General features: G+C 38.4%; 1 protein-coding gene across 8 annotated transcripts; it reads left to right on the top strand.

The window, feature by feature from the left end:
- Positions 1–201: 201 nt before the first annotated feature.
- tacc (transforming acidic coiled-coil protein) lies at positions 202–19,595 on the top strand. 8 transcript variants are annotated; one of them, XM_065866644.2, is made up of 11 exons: positions 3,469–4,160; positions 8,309–8,510; positions 10,477–12,897; positions 16,847–17,148; positions 17,254–17,318; positions 17,379–17,450; positions 17,504–17,608; positions 18,205–18,366; positions 18,435–18,584; positions 18,643–18,824; positions 19,132–19,595. In XM_065866644.2, the coding sequence occupies exons 1-11, from the start codon at positions 3,720–3,722 to the stop codon at positions 19,137–19,139; spliced, it is 4,110 nt and encodes a 1,369-aa protein (XP_065722716.2). In that variant the 5' UTR covers positions 3,469–3,719; the 3' UTR covers positions 19,140–19,595. The 8 variants fall into 8 exon arrangements, with proteins under 8 accessions (XP_065722719.2, XP_065722722.2, XP_065722718.2 ...); XM_065866647.2 differs by lacking the exon at positions 3,469–4,160 and adding an exon at positions 202–454 and having other exon boundaries at positions 18,643–19,595; XM_065866650.2 differs by lacking the exon at positions 3,469–4,160 and adding an exon at positions 208–454 and having other exon boundaries at positions 16,889–17,148; positions 18,643–19,595.

Here is a 19,595-nt window from a genome sequence, read left to right as displayed (position 1 = left end):
GTTTTACTTCCAATAAATTTGAAAATTTGACCCTGCTGCTTGTTGCTTTCTATTGAATTTTCAAATATTCAGCAATTTAACAGGTTGTTCTGCTGAACGCGACCAATGCTGTTATAGGTTCAAATGGTTTTGGTATATTTTGTATGGGCTGAGTAGTATTTTTGCAGGGCTTACGCGCGGTCACACTGACATTTCATGCTTCTTCAAATTGTAGCGGCATTTTTCACAAAAGCAACGCAAAAAATTCGACTCACCCATCTATACATTGTGACAAATAGGATTTTTCGCCTTTAACTCAGCAGATAGAGTGAAAACTGTGCACTCTGCCGTTAGAAGAGAGCTGCATACTGGGATATATGTCATGGAATTCGATGGTGCAGACAATGGCTTGGGTGTGGGAATTGGCGGTCGTGGAGTTTTGCGCGAGATCAACAAAAACGATGGCGCCGTTAAGGTAAGCGAAGTAACTCAAATTGGGGGCGTGCCCCGTCCCCCGACCACGCGCAATATGCCAAAACATTCACTTTCTAGCATGTGCACAAGTAGACCCGGAATACAATACACATATGCATGGAGCAACGCTTCGATCACCGGCTGTTTCTCCTATTTTTCTTTATTCGCATTTGTACATTGTATATGTTATGTGCTGCGCCGTTTTTATTAGCTCTGTGGCAGCTGTCGGCGACCAGCCAGTCGATCGGTGTCCGCCGGACATTGTCCATCCCAAGAGTCCAGACCAGCCGTAGCTCCACCCCGAAAATGGGCAATAAGCAGGGCAAGACAAAGAAACCGAGGGCCTCGGCCGGAAGAATTGCCACAAAAGCGGACAACGGGCCAGGGAATCTGGTAGGCCAAGTGATCTTCCAATAAATGCAATATTCTTCATGGTGTATCCCCGATATCTGAAAGATGTGGCTGCCTCTTGACCATTTTTCGTTTTCCAGATGTCCTAATGGTGTTCGCCATATCTTGTTTGAATGGCCTTCTTGCCAAACCAACAATAATTGCTAATTGAAACTGAAATAATGCCTGAAGAAGGTTTTTTATTGCGTAAACCGTGTAATGTGCTTCTCTGGATCTCCAGTTTGACTATAAGTCTTTACACTCCATCTCCCCTTTTGCCACCAACGACGGTCGTTAAGGAAGATCTGCAGATGCTTCCACCCTTGCTGTCTACATTTGTTTTTCGCCTATTTATAGTTCAGTTTATAGTTGTCTTTTCTCCAATATTTGTTTGCTTTAATTTCCCCTATGTTGTTGCAGAGAGTATTCGAATTTCCGTCAAAGTTTCCTATTCCAACTTTATACAGTAATCCACCATGTGCCACGTATAAAATTCAAGTCCCCGACTATAAACAACCAAAACTCTTGTGTGTATTTTCATTCAGTTATTTTCCGACAAATCATACATTTAAATTTGTTTTACCTTATTTTATATAATCTTTTTATTTATTTTTATTTTTAAAATAATAGTAATAGCATACAAAGACCTCAAGGTAGATCAGAGGTAAAAACAAATCTTAAAATCTTAAAACAATAATATGTAATTAAAGAAGATTCGTTGAGAAGCTCTGTTTGGTTTCTAAACTTGATACCTTGTCACCTGTCACGCATTTGTAAAGGCAACATCTAACTATTGCCACCTCGTCAAGGCCCATCGTGTGGGATTCCGTTTCAGTGCTTAGATTTTCTCGCCAAATATGCTAAGTCAGCCGTTGGACAATGTGGAGTACTTCCTCGATTCGATTCGACTCGACTTGCAGATAGTGCGCCGTGATGCGCAACAATGGCAGTGGGATTGCATGTCACTTGGCATCCACAAGGGCTACACCGCAAAAAATATTTTAAATTCCTTGCATCCATGTTACATTTCCCGTTTTAACTGAAAATTCTGAAAAAATTGAACATTTAATGTGTATTTTTAAGTATTTAGAAATTTTTAAAACATAAATCTAAAAAATATAAGTGTGTACCAGGCTGGAGCTCCAGCTGTTTGGCGAAGACTTTCAGTCGTCTGTTGCCCTAATTTCGTTTTCCCCCGTTTTCTATTCCCCTCTTTAAGTGTTTTACCTTTTTTGCGGGGTCTTGCGTTTTTCACTGCTGCATTTCAGTCTGAATTGACTAAGGCTTGACTAGTTTTTCAGTTTTCCATTGCAGTTCAGACCAGAAGGTTGTCATCTGGCGCCCGCACTGTATGCATTGCACTAAATTACGTGCCAATTAAGCAGGGCGGTCCAAGTGAAGACTGTCACCAAAATCCAAAACATTTAAATGTTACGCTTGAACATAAACCGACAATTTCCATTGCATTGCAAAATAGGGACTTTTAACAACCGGAAATCTGGTACCCAGATAATATATTTAATTTTTTTAAATAGTGAATAGTAATTTTTTAAATTGCTAACTCAAGATTGAGAATCGGCTTAGATTGAAAAGCAAATCTATATAAAACTTTATAACATATAATAACACACACAGAAGGAGCCATTTAGATTCGGTAAAGATGCATGTTTCACCTTTCGACTACCAAAGGATCGTTAGCACTGAATCTTAGCTATTGAAAAGAGTTTCTATGTAAGCAATGCCGAAACCCACTGGGAGGTAGAGTGCAGCGTGCGTGAATAACTTCGAATAACTTCAGAAAAATAAAAGCTATGTTGGAAGAAATGTATGTTCCTGACCCAAAAATTGGCGATTGGTATTTCAGCACCCAACACATTTTTTTGTTTTTTTTTGATCCAGTACATGTCTATAGCTTTTAGAAGTGAGATGTAGTGTGTTTAAAGTGCTAGCATCATTGCCAAACACTCAAAATCGTTTACCCTACACATGCGAATTTTTTCTTTGAAGTCGAATGTTTTATTTCATAGAAAACTGACATTAAAATCAAGCGTTGCTAATGCAATAAATTTTTTTAGTACCACATTTTAGAACGTGAGATGAATGTTTAAAAATGTAGTAGGAAAAAAATGAATACACTTTCAAAGCTTTATTTTAATGTTAGGTTGCTAGGAAATCAAAGCCGCATCTGTAGTGTAAAACGCTTTGCATGATTTCGGATTATTCGATTATTCTAGTAGTCTAATTAAAATCTATTTGCTCTTCAATACATAATATTGATTAAGCATATTGAAGAAAAGGTAAGACCCATATCTCGACATGTTGGGGACTCTGTCCCTTCCCCGTTATAAGTATTAAAAGAGCGGGAGGAGATTGCGCGAGAAAAAGAGAGGGGTCCGTACTGATAAAGGGAGAACCGACATTACTGCTAGAAGCGATCCAAACTCATAGTCATACAAAAACATCCGGATCGTTATGTGGATGCCATTGAAAATTTAGCTCTCTTTCTGTCGCTGCCCCACACTCTCTTGCCCGAAAACATTTGTGCTTGTGTGCCGCTGAGCGGAGCAAAGCAAATTGAAAATGAAAATATTTTTAAATTGATTTCAAAGACAGACAAGATCGGGAACTAGTGAGAAACGTACGCTGCGGCGGGTCGCGAGAATCCCGGCGGTGTTACCCAATATAATAGAAGAGATGACGGCGAAAAATCACAGTAGAAAATTTTCCGAGTAGGCGAGCCAAAATCTGTGTCACAACGCAAATCCCGAAAAAAGGAAAAAACATTAAAGACCAACCAAGAATTTCTATCGATCCATCGGTTTATGGAATCAAGTGAACCATAACGAGTCTCCGGAGTTAATCGTGCGTAGAGCGTCATGGACTTCATCGCGAGTATAATCAAAAGGCCCAAGAGCATCGCCACCACTGGCATTACCACCACTCAGCCAGCGGCCATGGAAGCATCAGAAGTTCGGCATCCTTCACCAAGGGATAATGGCATTACCACTGGCATTGCCACCACTCAACCAGCGGCCACGGAAGCATCAGAAGCTAAGCATCCTTCACCAAAGGATAATGAAGGAGATTCTCCCGTCTCCTTGCACCTGGGCACGCTTTTGGAGTCTGCCGCAGAAGATCTACTGCAATTGGAGGAGCAGCACTGCAGTCTCCTGAAGGAGCCCATTTCAATCCCACTGGCAGCCTCCGAGAACAGCAGTAGTAGAGAAACTATCCAGCAACTCTTAAGCGAGATAAACGTGAATCTTAACCAAGTTAGTGCTAACGAAATGGAGCACTTACAGGCTATGAGTGGCGAGGTATGTCCCCAAAAATATTACACTGAGTGAACTGCGTGTTTATTGAGTTACTCTTCTTGATGCTCGTTTTATACGATTTATTTTTACCCTTGCAGAGGGTGTTCTAATTTTAGTCAGATGATTGTCAAACAGTAACGGAGATATTTTCGACCGCATTCATAATGTATCATATGGGCATTTCTAGGGTTCGCGAACGTACGTTCGTACGCACTTAGTGCAAATAAAAAAAGAAAATAATCGTTTTCGGAATTTTTTTTTGCTGTTCGATAGCAATTTGTTAGCTCTTAGCTTAGTGTAAATGATTGGATCTATTGAGCTATAATTTTCATAATATTGGCAAAAAACATGCGGTCGCGAACGTACACAAAATGGAAGTCGACTTTGGCTTAATCTAGTACAATGCAAATATCTGCGAATTGGGTCGGAATATTCTAAAGCAATAACTTTACTTTTAAAATGGATTCATGTAGCTTTCATTCGAGTCTGATCCCAAGGAAATATTCCCATTTGTTTTTTTTTTGTTGAATTAAGTACCGGTCGCGAACGTACGGGTCGTACGATTTTTCCATGTTGTTTTATTAACAGTTAATTGAAAATTTTTTTGCCTTTTTTGGGTTTTTATCTTCTTATTAGATTGCAATAAAGAGGTTTGGTGGAAAAAGTTCAAAAAATTCATATGTTTTCCTTGCGAAATAATTAATCATAAAAATGCCTTTAAAAGTAGCTAGAAATGGAAAAGGTTAATTTTTTCAGTTTTCAGGGGAATTTCTTCAACAAAACAAATGAAATATGCTTTGGTTCCACTGTAATATGAAAATATGGCCATTTATTTGTGTAAATACGCAAAAAATACGATGATTATGAAGATTTTTTGTTTCGGTCCTGCTTGACCATTTTTCGGATTTGCCCATATGCATTTCCGTAAAGACTTATTCTGCTGTTAGTCTTGTTGTTCATTCTCAAACCAAGTTTGACAATTTTTGAGGTTGAACAAAAATCAGGGACTGCAAATAATGATAAATGATCTGTTTTTAAGTTAACAAAACCACACCCATCCTAAAATCACTGCAATTTGTGAAGATTTTTGTGCGACTAATTTTATTAAATTCTTTAAATTGAACGACATTGCTTTCGGTACATACATTTCTTCGAAATTAAGGGAAATGTGAGTCGTTCAAAAAACCTTTCAATTTTAATTGTAACATAGAAAAAAATACTTTAACAAAGGAAGAAAAACAAGTTAAAACTAACTAAAATTTATTAAGTTATCAAACATAAATAGGTTTAAAAAGTTTAGATTACTTTTCAGTTGAGTTTTATTACATTTTAAAACTGTCCCAACTTACAAACCTTTTTTCAAGTATGCCGTTACTGGCACTTTTCCAAAAAACATATTTTAGTAAACAAAGAAAAACAGTTTTGTTTTAAAGTATCTTTTTAAATAGGTACCTAATACGTAAAATTTCATACGTTTAGTTATGACAAGGCAGGAAGAAAAAATTTTCAATCCTACAGACCTGTCATCTATAATTATAAAATGTCATTAAAACCACAATCAGTGATTTTTTATCCGATACTGCCGAAAAGTAAATAAGTCGCCTATGTATGTATTTTTCGGCTTTTTCTAGAACACTTAGAAAATCGTTTTGCTGTCAAAATTGATCGCATTTAATTTGTTTCCGCCCCATGGAATACCCTGTTTTTATTTTTTAGTTAATGAAAGAACACGGAGTTTCAATACGTGGTTTTGATCGGCGACACTAATTTATTTTGTATTCCCCAAAAGTGTTAGACTTCCTGCATTTCTTAAGAATTTGCGTATATTGATTGATTTTTATCTTATCAAAAATATCAAACTTACAAAAATATATCACTTTGGACGGCAGTCCACGTAGTGACGAATTGCATTGGTAGTGTACGCGAAAATACTGCTATTAATAGGGGCAAAATTGAAAAATCTGCTACGATAGTCTGATCGAATCAAGTAATACGCCGATCAAAATCTATTGAGTTTTTTCAATTTTTGGTCCTAAGTCATTTAAAAAATCGGTTGGTTCAGAAGAAATTGCAGTAAAAAAGTTAATCTTAGAATATTTAAGCTAGGAAAACCGGAGTTGCAAAATGTACCGATCTTTTAAAAAGGTATGCAATTTAAATGAATTCTTGGCCATTTTAAATTCTAGATTAAAAGCATGTTTGTCAGTTTGCCTTATTTTTGTGTTACGGTGCTGCGATAATTTTTGTCGTATTAAACCGATTGGGCTGAAAAACCCTTTGTTCTACAACTTTTTCAAAACCCTCTAGTTTAGCGGGGAAAAAGCTTGAAAATGCTTAAATTTGGATTTGCGATTCCTTAACTTTTGACGATTTACACATTACCAAGAATAGTGGCGATTTACTATTAACACTTCGAAAATAATTGCCTTAAAAAAACTTTTGATATCATATAATGGCATCACACCTTTACCATAAAAAGGTTCTTATATCAACTTTTGTGATGAAAAATGTTTTTAAATTAAGTAAATAAATACACTACCTAAAATGTATGAATTCGGATCGCTGCAATTAAAAATTACCGTGTGGGAGAATGCTTAAACATTTTGTTAAAAAAGAAAATTTCACATAGTGTATTTGTCTACTTTATTTCACAACTAAAGGTTTTGTAAATTGTGTTTTAAATACTCTACTTAGCTATAACTCTTTCTTATGGTTTGATTTTAAAATTTAATAGCAGCGAATCCTAAATCTTTGTTGTCTGAACTATACTCAACTTAACTAAAGATATCACAAATGTTGGAACATAGGTTACTCCCTTTTTTTTTATATACAGTTTGACACATAGTATCTGATTGTAGAGGCATTCCGTTCTGAAAATCTGATAGACTAGTTTGTTTGGAGGTGGTGGGTCGAACAGACGGAAATGTCTATATCGACTCGGATTTTAATGATGCTTAAGAGCCTATATTCTTTTTAAAATCTGAAAAGACTCATTTACTGCGTTGCAAACTTCTGACTGAAACTACATATAATACCCTGTGCATTGTTGAAACCAAATATATATATTTTTTTTTTGTTTTTCTGTTTCCAAAAAATGGTTCTTTGTTAATTAGATTCCTTTTTTGCTATTTTAGTCTTAAGATTGGTTTTACTTATCGATATTCCTTTAGATCCCGCTGGCCCATTTACCCCTTACCCTACTCCCAATGGTGCGCCATAATCTGGCCCACACTTGCCCCCATTCGTCGTATTCTCTGACTTTAACCTTGCCGCAATCATTGTACTGTAATGCGTTCTAATTAAATTTCGCGAGTAGAACGTTGCACCCAAACCGTGAATAGACGGAAAACATGGCGGCCTGGCCCGGCCCGGTCACATTGAATCCGCCGTATGTTCATTTCACATTGCACAAAAGCTGACGCCGGCCCAGTTTCACGTCCATCTCCCCCATATCCCCGATTTCTCACGTCTTGGCTAGCTTTTAAATTAATGACTGCTTGTCGACTGACCGACTGCGACGACTATTTCGAATGTGTGCTCTCACTTAGCCAAGTGTGGGGGTATCGATGAGATTGCTTGCCACTCTCTCTGTGAGATATTTATTATTGTTTATGGTTTTGCTTTATTAAAATACATTCAGAACAGAATAAACCTCATTAGGCTTAAAATATAAGTTATAAGACATTTGCCTTCGTAGCCATGCACAAATTTTATTACGATACTTAATGATACTGGGAAAATAGATTATTAAGACCATACTTATTCAACCCTTATAACGATTTCTTATATAAGGAGTTACTGAATGCTTTAAGTAAATAATATGCAAAAATGACACAAAAGTGTAAACAATAAGTAAAGGGCATTCATTCCTTAAAACAGACAACCGAAATCCCAGATGCGCCCTATTTATGTCAAGCAATGTGTCAAGAATTTCTAATTAAATTCCCAAGCAGCTGCTACCCGTGATCATATTTTACAACCCAACCCCGTCATCGGTTGTTTTCGTTATTCGTCTGCCAATTGTTTGGATTATGTTTATTTTTCCCTACCTTGCCCACCTTAATTTTTATACTTTTCTTTCGAATCATGCCGCACGCGATGCACAATTTCTAATTAATTTTCATGCATTTTATGCACCTCTTGTTTGGCAGATGAGTCCGCTGGCGGTGAAGCCCAGTCCCAAGCCATCAAGCATGGAACAACAGAAGGCTCTGGCCGCTGCTTTGGGCCATCAGACGGTGGCAACAGGTTGCCTTAAGCTGGATGTGGACGCGGTTCCAAAATTCGGAGGGCTTCCCGAGTTCGATGAGACGCAAATACCAGAACTGGCTCCTTTAAGTGCCGAAATGGAGGGTGAGCATTTGAACGACAGCAACAGCATTTAAACGAAAATGGTTTTAGTCCTAAAAAAAATTAAAAGATTAATTCAATAAAATATCTTAAAAGATTAATTTAAGATATTTTAAGTTTAAAACCATGAACGTATTTTAAACTTAAGGGTACCTCAATAGCCAAACCGATGTAGGTCTGCCAACTTACTAATTTAAAAGCATTTGAATAAGCAGTTAAAAAAGATAATTATGAATTATTACTCGGGTTAGTTACTTGTAGAGTATATTGTATTAAATTAATGTTATTCGTTTTCGAATTTATGTATATGGCCTATATCAGAATCAATGGTAGAGTCGGTCTGGCCATGTCCCTCTATCCGTGTGAACGCTTTTAACGTCAATAACTATCGATTGATCTAATAAACTTTTCCACGCCTACTCCATCGCCCACTGTTAGATAAGAGCGGAGAACCTAACGGTTATACGTTTTAATTATGAAATGCATATATAATAGTTATATGTAACAGTTAGCTCCTGATTTGCTCACTTCCTAAGGTAACACAATCAATTTTTCACTTCCTAAAGAGCAGTGTCGCGCACTTTTTTGAAAGACTCACATATATTTTTATATATCTAAGGCATAAGATGCTTTAATAACACTAGTTTAAAAAATAAAATTTTGAAAATTGCCAAAAAAGGCGGATGGTAGTTCCTGGTAGAAACGAACCCACGAAAACGAAGTACAAAATATTTTAAATGGATACGTTTTTGTATTTTTGATTGGGTGATTTATGTATTTGATTTGTACACTCGAGTTGGGCTACACCAATTTAGGTGATATGAATTTTAGATTACAACTATAATGCCACCCTTTAATTTTGCCGAATAAATGAATAGACAAAGTCGAGTATATTCTGACCAAACACCCGGCAAACTTTGAAAATGTAAAATTTTTTAAAACAATTTCGTGACTGCCAAGCTTCTGTTGATGTCGTAAAAAATCGAAAAAATGGGACCACCAATGCAAAACAATTTATTTTATAAAATCATATATAATTAATCGGCAAAGATCCCACTTCGAAATAAGTTAAATAAAATGCGGTGAAATGGGAGTTTTTTGGGAAAAATAAAATGTTTTTTTTTCGTCGGCTCTTTGGCTAAAATCCTTCTTTTGGACTTAAAATTTGCTATTGCGTGGTCATCTTTTTATGAATAAAATGCACTATTTTTCTCGTAATCGGCCATGAAAAGACAAATCTACTTGATTTTCATTTATCTAACTCGTTTTTCCGTTCGCCGGATAAAATAGTTTTAGTATAAACTATCTTACGTGGATATTCGGCGAAAGAGTGCTTATATTGTCGAAATAGGTATGAGGATAAATCTTGGAAACGATGTTCTTAGATCTCAAGGTGGTACACTGCACTTAAAAAAAAAACAAGGTGGCCGGGTTGATATGGAACGTCCCATATACGTTTAACTATTAAATTAAAGTGTATTATTTAAAATGGCAGTGTACCAAAAAATATCCTAAAATTCGACAATAATTAAGAACAACCCATAGGCTACATTTTATAGTCCTTACTTGGCAAGTTCGCTATAAATATGGACAACGAATTTTGTTTTAATTGTTGAAGAATAAAAGGGTTTATATGTGTCAGAATAGATCTCTTTTTAATTTTTGATTTTTATTAAAATTAAAAATAACAAAAATATTACTAAATTAAAAAAGAAGTTAAAAACAACTTCTTTGTTTAATGGATAATGGCATAAATATTAAGAAAAAGAAACATAAATTGAGTGATAAGAAATTTCTGGAAGAAATAAAAATAGTTCGTGATTTTTTGGAATAACTTTTTTTTTTCGAGCCGTTGCCAAAAGCTATATTGGTTAGACGAATTACTTGTATATGATAGTCGAGGCACTCGACTATAGCGTTCATTCTTGTTTTTCAGTTTAAACTTACTTTACTTTTATTACTCCCACAGCTCAACTGAAGTCAAACCATTCGGACTCGGATGTTTTCGTGGAGTGCTTATCGCTTCACAGTGAGCGGTACACGGGAGATCGCTCTGAATTGGAGGCATATTCAAGTGCCCTTAACGATGTGCTGGAGCAACAGTTGTCCATGACTTCGGTTGCTACAATAGAGAACGAATTCGAAGATCCTTTGGCTGTCAGCCAGCACAACAACGTCAGCTATGAAGCTATGGATGTGGATGATATCAACGAAACCATGGAAATGTTAAAAGATGTGTTGTGTCCCGAAGACCATGAGCTATTACAACAGCAAATGCTTAGCAAAACTCAGTCAATCGCAGAGATGAATCTTAAGCAGGATAAAGGGAAACAGGAGCAGGAGAGGATAGAAGGGTTCTCCGTTGTGCAAATACAGTTGGATAAAGAACAGGAACTTATAAGTCGAACTGAAGGATCGCCCCCTGGAGAATCAGGACAGTCTGAGCAGGCTAATGAACCATCCCAACGGACTGAATTCGATTTTTCAAGGGACCTAAAGAAACAAGAGTTTGAGAAGAGGGAAGAAAATCAGGAGAATGCAGCACAGGAAACACAGCAACAAAGTTCCGAAGAAGTATTACATATACTGGACGTTCAAGATCCTATCCATAACGCGCCGCGGCCGGAATCAGAAAATTCTCACGCGCCCCTGAATTTTCAAGAGCTTCTAGAACGCCCATCGGAAGATGATCGGGATGAAGACCAGATAACTTCAGTGTCAGTAGAAACAATCAAGGGATCTGAAATGAAAGAAGCAGAATTCTGCCTTGAACAAAATGCGTCACCAGCTGTGGAGGCCACCGAGGAGAAAATAACTGAGGAGGAGTTTGAGCCCATGGAAGTGGATGTCTCCATGAAAGTGGATGATGCCTCGGTGATAAGGTCACCTCGACAGAATCAATTGGAATCGCAGGCACCTATTTCAACCATACCACCCTTAAACGTTTTCGAAGAAAAAGAAACGGATTTAATAAAACAGCCTTCTCAGAACCATCAATTGGATCAGAACATTGCAGAGCAAGAAGATTCATTGAAATGCATTGATGTGGAGCCAACGCCAGCTCCGCTGTCACCCCCTATACCGACGCCCCAAGCCAAAATGGAGGAGCTGGCTCTTTCTCCGCCCATACCCACTCATCGTCCAAAAACCGCCGAAGAACTAGAATTTCTGGCTTTGAGGGAGTTGCCTTTGCCTGATTATTTAAGTCCTGGAGAATCAGTTACCATGAAACTGCAGATTCCAGAGTTGGAGAAGGTGGGAGTGAAGGAGCAACAGCATCACCCCTCGACGGTTGTGGTGGTCACACCCACACAAAAGCGTTCTATGACGCCCTTGTCTTTGGATCTTGGAGGTAGCACGGCATGTAACTCGGAACCGACCTCGCCTAGTTTCCCCATTAGAGGACCAGTGGAGAAACCGTCCCACTTTCCTCGCTCGCCTCATGCTCCACCGGAGCTGGAAGATATGCCCTACTTGGAGGAGGCTGTGGTTAAACCGTCTTTGGATCGCAAGCAAAGCGTTTTTGAAGCTGGAGTTATCGCTAAATCAGCAGTGGCTATTGCGATAACTCAACCGAGTCCAGAGAAGCAGGAACATCTCAACGAAACCTTGCCCATGAGCGAGCATTCGCCCATACTCTTAAATGGTACCTTCGACAGCGGCAAGATAAGGGATACAAAATTAGAGGTGGATACAGCAGATTTTGAGGGTTCCTCCACATTTGCTGTAAGTCTTGAATCGGTCGGGGATCATCAGCGACGAACTTTTTCGGTGATTCAGTCCACAGCGGAAAAGGAGGAGGACAAATCTCGCAGGACTTTCTGCAAGGAAAATCCACGCCGTACCTTCTGCTTGGAGCAAAATGCTTCTCCAGCGATTGAGGCTACCGAGGATATAATTGCTGGTGATGCCATGGACGTGGATGTCTCCATGAGGATGGATGAGGTAACTGTGATAAAGTCACCTCAGCAAAATTATAAGAAATCCATAGAACCAGTTTTAAATTCGCCACCGATTCCCACCTACCAAAATCTCAAAAGAGCCGCCATCCATGAGGCGCATTCTCCGGTCTCGCCGCCTGGAAATGCTACCGTTGTCCTAGAGGAGCAAGCCCTGTCCGCCAAGGAGCAAGCCACTCTAAGTGCCAGCGATGAAAAGGACGATGTGTTTGTAGAGCACTTTGGTGCCATATCTCCTGTTTCGGATGACATGTTCAAGACCCCGCAGTATACCAGCAGTGGCTTCAACAACCAAGCGAAGATTAAGGCCAATTCTGCTGGAGAAATAGGAAAAACTGCTTCTGTAATGAGCAGACAGAGGGGAGAAGCAGCTGGCGAGGAGGAGCCGGTCCTTGATGCAGAGTTCCGGGATGGCGCCAGCAACCAAAACTGTAAGTCAAAACAATATTTTGTAATATTTTTAGGATATGTACAGAAAATTTGCGGCTATCGTATTACCAGTCAATGTAATATCGGGTATTGTAGTGTACCAGTCAATGTAATATTGGGTATTGTAGACAAAATCAATCAACTAAAAGATTAGGTACATATGTATATATAAATTCGGCCCAAAAATCAATTTTGTTTTTATCCCTTCTTATCATGCTAAAAAAGTTTAACCGTAGGTCCTGCTAACACGAGTTCTACTGTGCCCATGAATCCTTTGCATGTTCGTGACCTTACATCACCAGCCATTACGAAAACCCACCCATAAACTTTTGAACTTGAAATAATATGGGCGCTTTGAACTCGAGAACTTACATTTGTATGCACATATAGTTTTTTTTCCCCTATCGCGGCGATGTCCAACTGTAAAAATAAACCCACAAGCTCATCCAAGGCAATGAACCTGAACTTTAAATTAGGAAAGGGAAAACACGGGTAAAAACTCAAAGTCAGATCAGCACATCGCCCATAACTAGCATAATTGTATGATTCACAGACTAGGGAGTATGAAAAATGATTTTTAGTACTACATGTTTTATGTTTGCACGTTTTGTTCCCATTTCCTGTTTTTTGTTATTGTTTTTTTTTTGCTACAAATGCATATTTGCTGCTCACTGATGGAAAATACCGCATTGCGCTCTCTCTCTTTATTTCTCTTCGCCGCTCCCACTCAATGGTACTTTCTCCTCCCATTCCATTGGAACTCTCTTTTTTTTCTTAGCTCTCTCTGTGTCGTTAACAGACCTTATCAGCACAATATCGTACGCGAATTAAAATGCGGGTAATAAGAAGAAGCACTTTGTTCGCTGTGACGTCACTTTGTCTAATTGAAGAAACTCTGTCAGAATTTGTTTTTTTTTCAGCTCGATAGGCATGAGTATTTGAGTATTTGTGACCGATGAGCGCATTTATATTTTGGGTAATTTCCACAGTATATTGGTAATTTTTGTCTACTTATTCAAAGTGTTTTCCTTTATTTCTTCGGTGTTCATTTTCGAAATAGGTGCCTAATTTATCGTTATCGCTGACTAGACAAATGCATCTCTGAATATTACCCACACTCAAACAATCGCTCTCTGCAATCATAGCAACTACAGTAAAATGCAGTGTCTACTCGATAAATGCTAATCTGTAAGAACGTCGAACATCAAATATCATCAATTATGATTGTGACGTATACAACATACATATATAGCATCCACAACTTGGGTTTGCTGTGATTGAAAATAAATATTTTACGGATTTTATCCGAGTAAGAGGATGAATAAAACTCCCCTATCTAAACGGTTGACCCCCCTCAAGGTATTTAACCAAATCTTGGAATCCTTAATTGATCCATGATTACATTACATACAATAACATTCTAAATGATAATTTGACTGAAAAATAAATTTACGATTTAACTAAAGTAATGATCGAAAGGAAATACATGTAATTTTAAAGCTGTCAAACAACTGTTGATCTTGCCTAGTCAGCACTAGGAAATTAGGTTTAAAAAATAAAAATTTTTAATCAAAATTGCAGAAGTCTAAAACTGGATTGAGCGTGGCTTAAAATTGTTATAAGAAATCTGTAGGAAGACTGACAGATTAAATGTTCTTAGTATCGACGTCCCACTGTGACCTATCGAATGCTCTCTCCCACTCTCACACACTAATACCCAAGCGCATAGGAATTCAACTTAGAACTCGTCTTGCACTCAAGTGCAGCAGAGCGAGATAGCTAGTCAGGCCTGTGGGTGGGGGTGGGATGGGGCGGACGGTGCACAACTCCAAACAGACAACGTGTACACAGCGCTCACTCTCTCTCAGTAGCAGTAGCTCTCTCTGCGCACTTGCTGACTGCTGAATACGCGTCACTATCTCACACTCCAGTCAGAATTCAGGCTCGTCTGTCGCCCTCTCGCTCGCTCGCGTGCGTGCGCTGGTTTTCTTATTGGACTTGCGGAGAGAAATGTAAGCAATAAGAAATTCCATTTCAGTTAGTTTTCAACATCTGACGTCGTTATATCTATCGGAGTCCTACGGCCGTTCAATCGTGGGGATGGTCGAGCTGTAAAATCGCAAAAGTAAATTTTAAAAACACAGAATCGGAGTTATTTGTTTGTTTACCAGGGCCAGAGAGCACTTTCTTTGGGTTTGCCCTGCAAGAAGAGCTGTAAATCGGAAAAGTATCCAGCAGCTGTGCAGAAGAAAAACAACAAATAAGCATAAATAAAGACGGAAGACAAGTCCCCGAATCACTAAGAAAAAATAATATGAGAGTGAGAGCGTGAAGTTTCATTGTGTGATTCGCTCTGCGTGTTGGTGTGCTTTGTAAAATACGTGTGGGTGTTTTTCGGGCGCTCCGTGGTCACGGCTAACACTATTATGTGAATAACAGTGAAAAATCTTGAGAATGCAAACCTTGTCTGAGACACGCAGTTAAAATGCAGCGCAATGCGAAGAGCGCTCTCTCGCTCCTGCTCTCTCCAATTCTCCTCTCCCTCAATCAACCCACTTTCGGAAACCATTTGTCGATTGCATAAAATGACTCACGAGCCGTCGTTTGCCTTTGTTTTGTTTTGGTTCGCTGTTTTATAAACTGAAAACTGCATAAAACTAAAGCTGCACTACATGCCAGCCTTCGGTTGTGACCTCCATTAAAATCTGGGCCTGCCCGGGTTTCTCACTATTTTTAAAGCCGACCGTCGCTGGGTTTCGCATTTGTTTATGTATTCTCTCCAATCCATACCCGTGTGTACTGAAACAAAAGGTTCCACCTCGGTCGTGATACTATCTTAGTTGTCGCAGAACTATCTTGATCTTAAAAATCTGTATACTAAAACCACCACGAACGGCTATTTTGTATATAAAGTAAATAATAATAAAAAGCCGGTTTGATATTAATTTAAATTTTTAAATCTCTTGAACTTAATGCTTTTTTTTGTGTGCATTGTGACGAAAACTTTCCGGCTTCTATGCAGAGCAGGCACACCTCATTTTCGTGCCCCTCGGGATCTGGGTTTGGGGTACATGGGGTTGAATGGGGAGGATACTCGCTTTGAGTCATGCCATATCACATTTTCTTTTTTGTCATCGTTCTTCCATTTATCGTGAGACAGTCGGAAAAAAAACTTTAGAAAGACAAATTTTCAAACCTGCAAAAGTACACATTAACCAATACATATCATTGTCAACTTAGAAAACGGAAATGCTTAGATCAGAATTTTCCCATATGTATTTTATTATAATAAAGTTTTATAATTTCCAAGCATTAAAAATTAAAGACAGCCGCGAAAAAGTGCATAAAACTGATAGTGCACAGTTACTAAGGCAAATAATCATTAGAGATAAAAACAGGTGGTTTTAAAGATAATGAAAACAAGCCAATTTAAAATTAACAGAGATTAGCAATGGTTAAAGTTGTCAATTAAAGAAGTTGGACAAGATAGTAATTGAGATTGGTATGTGTTTTTAAGGTAAATCACTTTAATGGGATTATTCAAAAAGAAATTTTACTTAAAACATCAACAAGAATCAATTTTGTTTTATTTTTTCTCCCTTTGTTTCCCTCTCTATATGTTCCCACTTATTTGTGTTAGCTATCATGTAATACTTTTATGCATTTCTTTTTTAAGGGGCGTATTATCCATTCTCCTTTCCACATATGTACTTTCCTTCCTAACCTTTCATAAAAATGGTCCATTTCCGAAGAGGGGAGGAGGTCAAAGTGGAAAACCTTGACGTTGACGTTGATTTGAATTAAACTGAATATGATACGAAAGAGTGCCGTCAAAGCCAGTGACTAACTATTGTTTTGTATTTCTTCTTTCTCCTCACAAAACAACAATGCACGCGCATGCACTCATCTAACATACCCATCTACACCAACAATCATCGAAAACCATCACAGTAATACTGAACTCATCAGATTTTGATTATTTGTACACGAAAGGCAGCAATAATGCCCCCATCGACCGTAGTTCGTTGCTGCTGAAGTTCGATCCCCTTCTTGGAGCTCCCGTGCCGGTTAATCATCTCAATCAGCAGGAGCAGGCTCTTCTGAACATTTTGGGAGCAAACCAGAACAGGATCCTCAGTCCCACATTGGAGGAGCACGAGACAAGTGGCGGCAACCAATCATTTGGAACAGTATCGAGTGCCAAAGATACCGCCAAGAAATTGGACTTTAAGCCACCTGTGGATAGGACAAAAGTAAGCCATAAACAAATCAAGACCTATACATTATGTACATCAATAGATATACGTACTTTCTTGAAAACACGATTACTGACTAATAATTTAAATTTATTTCCGCAGAAGCATGTTAAAATGAGTGTGGACGTCATTGATAACGATTGCAACAAGACCTTCGATAATTCCAAGTGAGTAACAGGTGAATTATTTTTGAGTCCCATATTATTTACTGTATTATTATATATCAGCCTGAACACGGAGGATAAGACCATAAACTACAACAATATGGATGAGCTAGAGAAGAAAATCAAAAATGAAGTGTAAGACGATCTTAATTATAGAAAATGCCAACTATAGCTCTGTTCATTTCTAGGACCCGGTCTGAAGACATTGAGAAGAAGCTGAAGGAAGGAGAACAACGCGAAGAAGCGCTGATTAAACGTATAACAGAAAAAGACAAAATAAATGCAAAACTAAAGTGAGTCCTGCTCCTCTGTTAAATGATGATTATACATACATATATTTGCAAGGTGCCCATAAAATCATTTTTTAATTTTTCGGTTATACTTTTTTTTAATGCATAGCATGAATTACTTTTGAAAAAAAATTTGGAGAATAAGAATCAATTTGGTTTTCATAAGTTTCCATGTAAGAGTTAACTCTCACAGGGACTCAGAATCCCTGCTAAGAATTTTTAGCTCGATAAATGACAGGTGATTTCACACCGTAATAAGATGGACATTTTTTTATTTTAAACATATGCGAAACCTTAAAAGCTGATGCAATAATTAAATAAAGCCCTGTGTTGGTTTTAAGGCTCACTTTTGTAATTAGCAGCACTTATGCCTGTTTCTCGTTCAGATAAATTAAAGTAGTCGAAAAAACGGATTTGACCAACGACAAGTTTATCTGGTCTTTATCTCCATCACTTCCAAAATGAAAACTGATCTGTTTAAATTACATGCTATCCAAAAAAAATTATATTTGTATAAACGGGTATTTGTTCAAAAGTAAACCAACCCCCAATCTGTTGTTTCATATATGTACGTAATTAATGTTGTTCCATTGTTTTAGCGGTGTCATCGAGGCCTATGAGAAGGCCATTGCGGAGCTGATCAGTGAGAAGGAGCAGCAAGCGCAGCTCCACGAGAGGCAGTTACAGGAAGTGCAGGCAGACCGAGACGCCAATTACCACCACTTAACGTCGCTGGAAACGACATTCTCCGATCTGCATGTGTAAGCACAGTCTCGACGAAGCAGGTATTACTTCTTTTAGCAACCTACTTATCGTGGTGTTATTGCAGAAAATACGAAAAGAGCAAAGAGATGACCACGCAGCTCAAAAACAACGAGGAGTCTCTCCTGGCGGAGCGAAGGCAGATGATGGACAATCTGCGGTTGCAGGAACAGCGCTACGACAAGATGAAAAACCATGCCATGCAACAGTTGGAAATGTAAGCTATTGGTGTACTTTTAAAAGCGACGACTTAACAAATATGTTCACTGACCTAGTGCCAACAAAAAGCTGGACACCTACGCGAGGGAACATGCGGACGAGTCGAAAAAACTGAAAGCTTTACTCAAGAAGGAGGAGATCTCGCGGGTGTCGATGACGGAGCAGCTGCAGCAGAAGTCGCGCGAGAACGCCGACCTGCTTAAGATCTGCGAGGAGCTCATCTACGGCAAGGGACAAGGTGGTAGTAGTTAAACTCAACCCGCGGATTACCCGGAATGTATTTTATATGTTGCTGTAAAATCGCACACACTCATCACAACATCTCTCATCAGGCATGTGGAGCCCATCTCGCAGCATGTCCGTAGATCCGTAACTGCGCCTCCATCATCATCTCCATTTGTATCATGGTGTAATAACTGCTCGGTAGCGTGCTCTTAAGTGAATAAGAAAATGCGAATGCACAATTGTATCATTTTGCCAACTACGTTAATGTTCAATTTCAAGATATACACCTAACGTTCCGACGAATATTATACTTTTTCTAGATTTTTAGTTGACCCGTAAACACTCACTCACACAAGTCACAGGCAGACCCATTGCGTTCCATTTGAGTTCCCTCGCCTTACGGGTCTGGTTGCCCGGCATATGTTACTAATTCTCTATCGTATCGAATCTGTCTACTGATTTATGTTCTTTGATATTACATGGCGATGAGTTGTGCCGGAAAACTGTATTTCGTTTGTGGTTTAGCAAATGGCCAGCGAAGCAAATCAATAATGTGCAACGGCAGCTAAATCAACATACAAATGGAAACTATAAAGAACAGCGTTCGCTTCAGGCGAGCCTTTATTTAATGTTTAAGTTTAAACATAGTTTAATTTAATTGAAAATTTGTAAAAGTCGTACTAAGAATATCTCTATTACATACTAGTACTAAACCAAGAAAGCGTAAAAAACGAAACGGAAACATTTACAATACACGCAAAAAATTTATTTATGCATAAAACTA

The sequence above is a fragment of the Drosophila suzukii genome, chromosome 3, assembly GCF_043229965.1.
Source record: "Drosophila suzukii chromosome 3, CBGP_Dsuzu_IsoJpt1.0, whole genome shotgun sequence".
NCBI classification, from domain to species: Eukaryota; Metazoa; Arthropoda; class Insecta; order Diptera; family Drosophilidae; genus Drosophila; species Drosophila suzukii.
This window is presented reverse-complemented; position numbering and strand designations above follow the sequence as displayed.

Bases quoted from the DNA above. Each gene is read 5' to 3' on its own strand.
- tacc (XM_065866643.2), top strand. From the start codon at position 3,720: ATGGACTTCATCGCGAGTATAATCAAAAGGCCCAAGAGCATCGCCACC. The intron at 12,898-16,846 runs GTAAGTCAAAAC...AAACCATCACAG, and splicing joins TGGCGCCAGCAACCAAAACT to TAATACTGAACTCATCAGAT. The intron at 17,319-17,378 runs GTGAGTAACAGG...ATTATATATCAG, and splicing joins AAGACCTTCGATAATTCCAA to CCTGAACACGGAGGATAAGA.